This window comes from Mus pahari, chromosome 2 (genome assembly GCF_900095145.1).
Source record: "Mus pahari chromosome 2, PAHARI_EIJ_v1.1, whole genome shotgun sequence".
Lineage (NCBI taxonomy): Eukaryota > Metazoa > Chordata > Mammalia > Rodentia > Muridae > Mus > Mus pahari.
The window spans coordinates 157,548,827-157,556,651 of record NC_034591.1 but is presented as its reverse complement, the minus strand read 5'-3'; the positions used below and the strand labels follow the sequence as shown (position 1 = coordinate 157,556,651).

The 7,825-nt window shown below is 47.1% G+C and overlaps 1 protein-coding gene across 3 annotated transcripts in view; it reads left to right on the top strand.

The window, feature by feature from the left end:
- Positions 1-274: 274 nt before the first annotated feature.
- Positions 275-7,825, top strand: part of St8sia1 (ST8 alpha-N-acetyl-neuraminide alpha-2,8-sialyltransferase 1) — a 116,721-nt gene continuing 109,170 nt past the window's right edge. For 2 of the 3 annotated variants that reach the window (XM_029535083.1, XM_021190775.2), the window contains exon 1: positions 275-1,148. In XM_029535083.1, coding sequence (XP_029390943.1) covers positions 916-1,148 — 233 coding nt within the window. In that variant the 5' untranslated portion in view covers positions 275-915. The remainder of the gene's footprint in view (positions 1,149-7,825) is intronic. The other variant, XM_021190776.2, reaches the window with a different exon arrangement.

Sequence of the window (7,825 nt, the reverse complement as noted above, 5' to 3'; positions counted from 1 at the left end):
GACAGCAGCCTGGGCACAAGGGGTGCAGGTCCCCAATCTGTGCATACTCCGAGACAGACATATGCGCGTGTGCATGCACGCACCAGAGGGGCTGCTGCTCTTATTGTCTGCCTCCCTCTACAGAGAACAAGGGCAGCGGCGAGGGGCCTGCACCCTGGGCTAGCGTCGCGGCCCCAAGCAGGTCACGGGAGGCAATTTCGCGGGTGGGGGAGGGCGGGGGAGACCTTGATTTCCACCAATCCCGGGGCGCGTGTCTGCGGAGTCCTGGGCGCAGCAGAAGGCTGCGGCGCACCGCTGAATGAACTGATGAGAGAGAGTTCTAGGTTTGCCCGTGAGGGGCGCGGAGCGAGGGTCCTGGCGGGCGCGGCTGAGGCGCCAGGGGTGGGCTAGCGGTCCCGGGCCATCGTGGAAATTTCCAAGGACTTGGTGTGGCGCGGAAAGCGCATCTGGGGGGTGCCGGGCACCGCGGCGGCGCAGGAGGCGGGGAAAGGGCGGTGCAGGGCGCAGGAGCATCTCTTTCTGGAAGGGACACAACCCATCAGACTACCGGGAGCCAGCCGCGCCTCTTCCAGGACCCCAGCCGAGGGCGACAGTGATGCTGCAGTAAGGGCGGGAGCAACCGGCACCACTGCTCAGACCCCTTCATCGCCCGGTGCCTGCAGGGAAAGAGACTAAGGCTCGTGATTTGCCCAGAGGCCACTTCCTCTAGCAAGACATCCCAGTAAAAGTTGCATTGGCGAAGATCCTTGTAGCTGACCTCTGGGGCCGTGGCGTGGGGGTTCCCCAGCCTTGCGTTTGCGAGCTGGAAAGCCAAAGGTGTGTGTGCATGGGGGGCCGGCCACTGGAGCATCCTTTGCTGCCACTTTGTCCAGCGTTGTGCTGAGGGTAAACTGACCCTGGGACACCGAGGCTGCGATGAGCCCCTGCGGGCGGGCCCTACCTACGTCCAGAGGGGCCATGGCCATGCTGGTGCGGAAATTCCCGCGTACCCGGCTACCCGTAGGAGCCAGTGCCCTCTGTGTGGTGGTCCTCTGTTGGCTCTACGTCTTCCCTGTCTACCGGCTGCCCAACGAGAAGGAGATCGTGCAAGGGGTGCTGGCACAGCGCACAGCTTGGAGGACGAACCAGACGTCAGCCAGGCTCTTCAGGTACCTACTGCTGACCGTTGCTCCTTCCTGCTAGTGCGCAGAAGACAGGGTCGCTTGTAAGGCTTCTCTGTCGTGTGCCCTCTGTGCCGTGCCCAACCTAGAGACTTAAGTCAGGGTCTCTGTCCCATCCCTCATCCCAAGAGACATTTCAAGGTACCTTTGCGAAATCAAAGATTTTTTGCCTGTCCCTAGTCTGTGCTGTATTTGCAATTGACCCATCTCTGTGGGAAGGGAGACCCAGAACAACTTAGAGCCTATTACTTTCAGAGAATTTATTTCTTAGCCCCTGTGGATGTTTGGTGCTAAAGAGAAGTAAGCTAGAAGTATGTTAAGAAGCGTTCCGGGGTAGTTTGTAACATAAATCAGCCATGCAGGAGCGATGGGCAAACCTCCAGTCACGAAAACATGAAAACTAGCCAGGCCTTCACCGTGGCTTTGCGCAGTGTGCCCATTGCGAGTCCGGAGCACAGAACCGTGACCCACTAAGCATCGGACCTGCACGATTTTTGTGTTAAAATTTCAACAAATTTTTGATGACATATTTCTCTTCTGACCAATTCTTCGGTAGAACAAGTTACTAGCCCAAGGTCATTCATTATCTACGATGAAGTGCAGGTTCCGGAATCTTTACCACTCCAAAGCACTAGTCCCCCTTTTTTTCTTAGTCTCAGGAATGTTTGTGGGAGGTGTACATAAGGGAAGGGCTTGGAATCAGAAAACAAAACCCAAGGCCCTGTTTGAAAGAGGACAGCACGGAGTTCCCCAGCTGGTAGTTTCTCCTCTTGGGGGAGGTGCTCATTTGAGGAACAGAAGACAGGTTTGCAGCAGAAGCTGGGAAGCTAGACTGCAGCGCAGTTAACAATCTCTTTGCATGTTGCCTGCATGTTGGGAGAACTGGCCGGCTGGGACGGGACTGCGGGGCAGAGCCTTCTTATCTAGCTCTGGCGCCAATTTATTGCCTTGGTAGCCTTTTCTGGTAGTGGTCTGTGGGAGGAGCTGAGAGGCAGGCAAGAGCCAATAGAAACCTTTTCCACTGCTATTCCGGTCTAAAGCAAAAAATCTTTAAAAACAAATAATTTCCCTCCTTCCCTACTTTTGGAAAGGCCAGAGGTTAAACAGTTCTTCCAGAATCTAGAGGAATGTTTCCTTTCAGCTGATGTTTCCTTTCAAATTTAGAGGGGAGGTCTTTCTCTTTCTTCCTTGCCATTCACCCTGTGGTTGTCTTCACTATGCCATTGTTAGTTTTTAAAGTAATTCCACTGTCCTTGAAAGTACATAAAGATGAATTCAAATTCTTTTCCACCTTAGCAGGGCTGACTGTTGGGCTCCAAGGCAGGTGGAATGCATACTACCCTGTGGCTCTTTGCAGACAGAAGGCACTTCTCAGTTCAAGAAATGGCTGGAAGGGAGCAAAGAACTTCCCATTGGCTTGCGATGAAAGGACCTGTTATGTATATAAGCCCTGTTAGAAAATAGATTTCTTTTGAGAGGACACCGGCAAGAGCAAAACGTTTCATGGTGTGATAAACAGAGGCAAATGGTTTCTGGGATACATTTGCTCCTTGTGGCCTTTAACCCAGGGTGGCCTTCATCCTTTAACTTGGTTTCTGCGTTCAGAGAATGACTTAGTTAAGTACAGCTACCATCAGCACACATTCTCAAACCCGGTGTCTGTAAAGCTGCAAAAACCACTTACTTTGTTGAAAACAAGTTAAACTTCAAATTAGAATTCAGAGTTTGCCCAGTGCCTGTGTTATAGCCGACCCCAGAGCAAATATCTCCAGGAAGTTACCTAAATCTTGGAATCTTGGCTTTCTTATTTATATAAAATGCAGACAATCATATTTTCTCCTAAGATTTAAATTCTATATAAAAAGGATACCCAGTGTCTGATACCTTGTGGGTCCAGAAAGTGGTCAGTCTGTGATTGTCCTACTGTAATTTCCTGCAAATGGCACAACTTTAGAGATAGAATCTAGCCTGTGTGTTGGAGTTCTGAGTGTCACCTGTCACAGTTATAGACATATTTATCTATGCTTCCCTCCTTGATCATTTTGATAATTAATAAACAGAGACAAGGAATTTGGAAAGACTTGAGAAATTTAATGTTTGTTAAGCTTAAAAAACTTTTTATATTTTGCATTGAGCATTTATATAATTCCTCATTTTTGGACAAACGTGTTATTAGCTGGTGGGCAGAAGTATGTGGTTTTGATAGACAGGTGAACTAGAGGTCTTTGTGGTGTTAGAGTTTCCACTTTGGCAAGCACGTGACTTTGTTATTCTAGTCTTAAAACATCTTTGTAGATACAAATAGGCAATGCATATTTATGTGGGGAGATAGTTACAGACTTGTTGAATCCTGGGATAATATCATAGATATGTGTACATATAGAGAGATATACATGTAGGCATGTATTTGTAGTCACTTAGCTGATGTCTAGTGTGTGACTGTTGTGCAGCTTATATGGGTCAGGGCCCATAGGACCTGGGCATTTAGTGTGGAGGAGCTGACCTCTCACTAGGGACCTATGACAAATCAAATAAGTAAATAAACCAGAAGCACCTTCCAAAGCTGTGTTGACGGAGGAGAGGGCTTCCGCACGTTTCCAACCCAGTGTCTCAGATGCTCTTTTACCCGTTGGATTCCCCCTGGTTTTTCTAATCTACTTTTCCTGCCTCAGAACCTGTGGGCCAACTTCTCTGGTGGCTGTGCCTTCAAGTCTCAGGGACAGCATCATAGCAGTCCAGAACTGTGATGGTTGGGAACTAGCCAGGCACTCACAAGGCTGTATATTATTGGCCCTTTTCTAGAAGCTCACTGCTCTCCTGCTTCTTTAGACAGATGGCTCACACGGTGAGGCATGCCAAGCAATGTCTCTCTATGAGCTCCTTACCCAATCCATTTGTTCTTTAGAAATGAGCCCCCACCCAGGACTAAAGTGTAAGGTTTTGTTCTTAGCACCTGACATGCTAACAGTCGTGACATCACAACCCAGCTAACCAACTAGTACTATCTTGTAATCAGTTCAGCTTTGCGAGGGCCTTATATGTGACTTCTTTTAAAAAGATTTATTTGTTTATTTTTAATTTATGGCTATAATTGTTTTACCTGCATGTGTGTGCACTACATGCATGCCTGGTCGCTACAGAGGACAGAAAATGGCACCAGATCTTCTGGAACTGGAGTTACAGATGGCTGTGAACTGGGTGCTGGGAACTGAACTAGGGTCCTATATAGGAGCATCAAGTGCTCTTAACTGCTGGGCCACCTCCACAGCACCCTTCCCTGCTCTGTCAACTCCAATTACCTTGAGAAACTTGTATTAACGAATAAAGATGAATGTGCCTTGATTCCTTAAACAGAAGGACTTTCTAGGCTCCCACAGGAAAAACAAACTTCAGTCCACGAGGTTGTAACCCACTGGACGTTGAGCCGCTCAGGAAAGGCAGCGTGGCTGAGGGAGGAAGACACTGGGACTGATCCAACTGTGGTTGTGACTCTTCCTACTTGTGGATCATTGGTGATGCAAGCTGCTCTCAGAGCCTCCTTCCACAGCTTGTGAAATAAGATGTGTGAGAATTCTGCAAAGGCCATAGAGCAGTAAATGTGCACAGAACACCAGCCACATCTCGGCCTGATCCAGGGACACAGCAACAGAAGCGTAAGCCACATACTGGGGAAGTTTGCAGAACTTGCTCCTTGGACATTAAGTGGAAGCAGGGAGAACAGCTTTCAGGGAGTGGGGAGGGTTTGTCATAGGAGAATAAAATGGGGTAGTGGGTAGAAGAAGCCTGTGCTTGTGAGAGATGGGAGGATGTGGTTCCTGTGTGGAAACTTCTCAAACCACCAATGGAGACTCAGGAGACAGGCTGGCTTAGAGGTCAGTGGAAGTCTGGTTCCAGTGTCTGACTGCCTTTATGGCTTGTTACTCGTGAGAGGGGGAACCAACATTAGCAGTGTTAAGATCACCAGGGAATTTGGGAGATGGAAGACGTATTAATGCATCAAAATGGCTCTGGAGTACAGGACACGTGTGCATGTGTACATGTGTGTGCATGCATGTAGATGCCAGGGGTCAACCTCAGGTGTCATTTCTGAAATTTCATCTACCTTGTTTGTTGAGACAGGGTCCCTCCCTAAACCTGGAGTGTACTGAGTAGGCCAGGCAGGCTGACCATAGAGCAACAGGAACCCTCCTCTGTTCGGCTCTCCAGCCATGGGCGCTCAAAGCTTCAGATAGTGCCACACTGTCCTGATGAGAAGGGTGTATCTGTCAATGTATGGCATAGATATTAAATGGCTCTCATAAGAGATTATGGAACCAACTTTGAAAGTATGTCTTGGGAAAAAGTTGGTGTAGTATGTTTCAATAGTCAAGAAAATGACCTAGAAGCTGCATATTGGTACATACTTGTAGTCCCAAAACTTGGGAGACTCTGACAGGATGAGAATCATGAGTTTAAGGTCATGAAGAGCAGCTGCCTCAACAACAAACAAACAAATAAACAAGCAAAAAAACCAAGATGCAACCCAAAATAAAATGGTATAGTTACTCTATGGCTTAAAATATGGAAGGGTCTCAGCAATAATCATCATAGAAAAGAAAATCTATCATTAGGATTTATTGGATATAAAATGTGCTCGGCCTCGTTCTTTGTGCTAATCCCTAAGGTAACTCTACCCAGGAGCAAAACGGTGGAGGTCGATTTCTGGTCAGGAGCTGTTTAATTTAAACCTCCTGCTCTTCACTGATGGTGGTGGGCAACCGAGACACAGATGCATCTCTTGTAATCACACCTTGGTTTCCTTTCTCCGATACTGTAGTCAGCCCAGCTTTGATTTGCATAATGTAGCAACATCAGACTCACTTTTGTTAATGTGGCAACATCAGACTCACTTTTGTTAATGTGGCAACATCAGACTTACTTTTGTTAATGTAGCAACATCAGACTTACTTTTGTTAATGTAGCAACATCGGGCTCGCTTTTGTCCTGGAAACAGACCTCACCGTGTTGATTTTGGGCGTCTTTCTTGGCCTGAGCTCCCCTTTTCTGGGATCACATCTCATCTCCCTGCTCTTTACCAGCCCCGCTTGGTTTCCGCTCACCTCCTTGGGTTGTGTGACAGTGATTGTAAATAGTGCTTCTGGCAATAGCTCCCATTAACCTAACGGCACCCCAGCAGTCTTCATTGCCCACTGGCCTGTAAAACTTTCCTTGTAAGTTTGCTCTGAGATCAGATCAGGCAGTGAGTTAGAAATGCCCACGCCCAGATCTAGCGTGTAATTGTTTCCTTCTTCATCCCCCTCCTCTCCCTCTCCCGTAGTTCTTTTGTCTTTGGGTGCAGGTACAGGTGTGTCAGCACACCCCCACTTTTTGCTTTGTGATGGTCTCTGGTTTCACCATTGCATATGGCCCACAGCAGCGCACAAGCTTGTTGGGATTTCCCTGCCTCCAACCTCCAATCTCACATAGGAAGAACAGGGATTGCAGACCTGTGGTACCATACCCATTCCTTGCATCTAGGGATTCAAACTCGGTATTCTGACTTGGACCCTCACCCTGGCACAGCAAGAGTTACTTCCCTAGGCCTCTTTGTCTTCTTTATGGCATGTGCCTATGGTTGAAGCTACTGGGGAGACTGAGTCAGGAACTTCAAGACTTGCTTGGGCTCTGGGGTAATTTTCAACCACATCAAGATCCTGTCCCAAGATGAAATAGGCAAAAAGAGGAAGAGAAGAGGAGAAAAAAAAAAAAAAAAAAAAAAGGGAAGTGGTGAGAACGGGGTGTTTGTGTAGAATTTGTCCTGCTTCTCAAGAAAGACAGAGGACAACTTTAGGAATTAGTTGGGCTAACAGAATGATTGTATACACCAGTTTAGAGTGCTGCTTGCTAGACGTCTGTGGTTTGTCTAGGAATGATGCTCATTCCCATCGTTCTATAGTCTCTCTTAACCATATCGGAAAGTTTCTAGTGAAATGCAAGGCTTTCAAGCTCTCACTTAAATTTGGTTCTGTGGGAAGCTGTGTGACCATAAGCCAGTTGCTTAGCCTCTCTGTTCCATTGACTTGTCATTTGACTTTGTGCACTTGTGATGAAAGTTAAGTCAGAAGCTGATGAAGGAGCTAGGACCATTCTCACCTGGATGATTGACAGGGAGGGCTGTTTGTATCTTGAAAGAGCCTTGCTTTGGGGTCTTGGAGAATCAGTTTATGGCCCTTGTTCTGTTATTTATTAATGAGTTGTAACTCTAAAGGATTTATTTGTTTGTTTAGGCAGGATCTAATATAGCCCAGGCTAACTTCTTGTTCATCATGTAGTAGAAGGTTAGCCCTGAACTCTTGATTCTCCTAGGTCTACTTCCCTTTGGGGTGCTGGGATTTCAGATGATTTATTCAGACCTTTTTGGTCTTGATTGTTGTTATTCAGTAAATTGAGGGAATGAGGTGCTGAATAATCTCTAATTATTAATCCACACTTAGGAGAGAAGCCATGGAGGCATATTCTGTGCCTACCATTGTCGCTTCGGTGAAGGACTATGTGGCAATAGAATGATACAATATGACCTTCTGGGGTACTCTCAGCTCCCATACTGGATGCATATGCATATATATATGTATATGTATATATATATATATATATATACCCTTCCCTACTGTCCTTCAAATTCATGT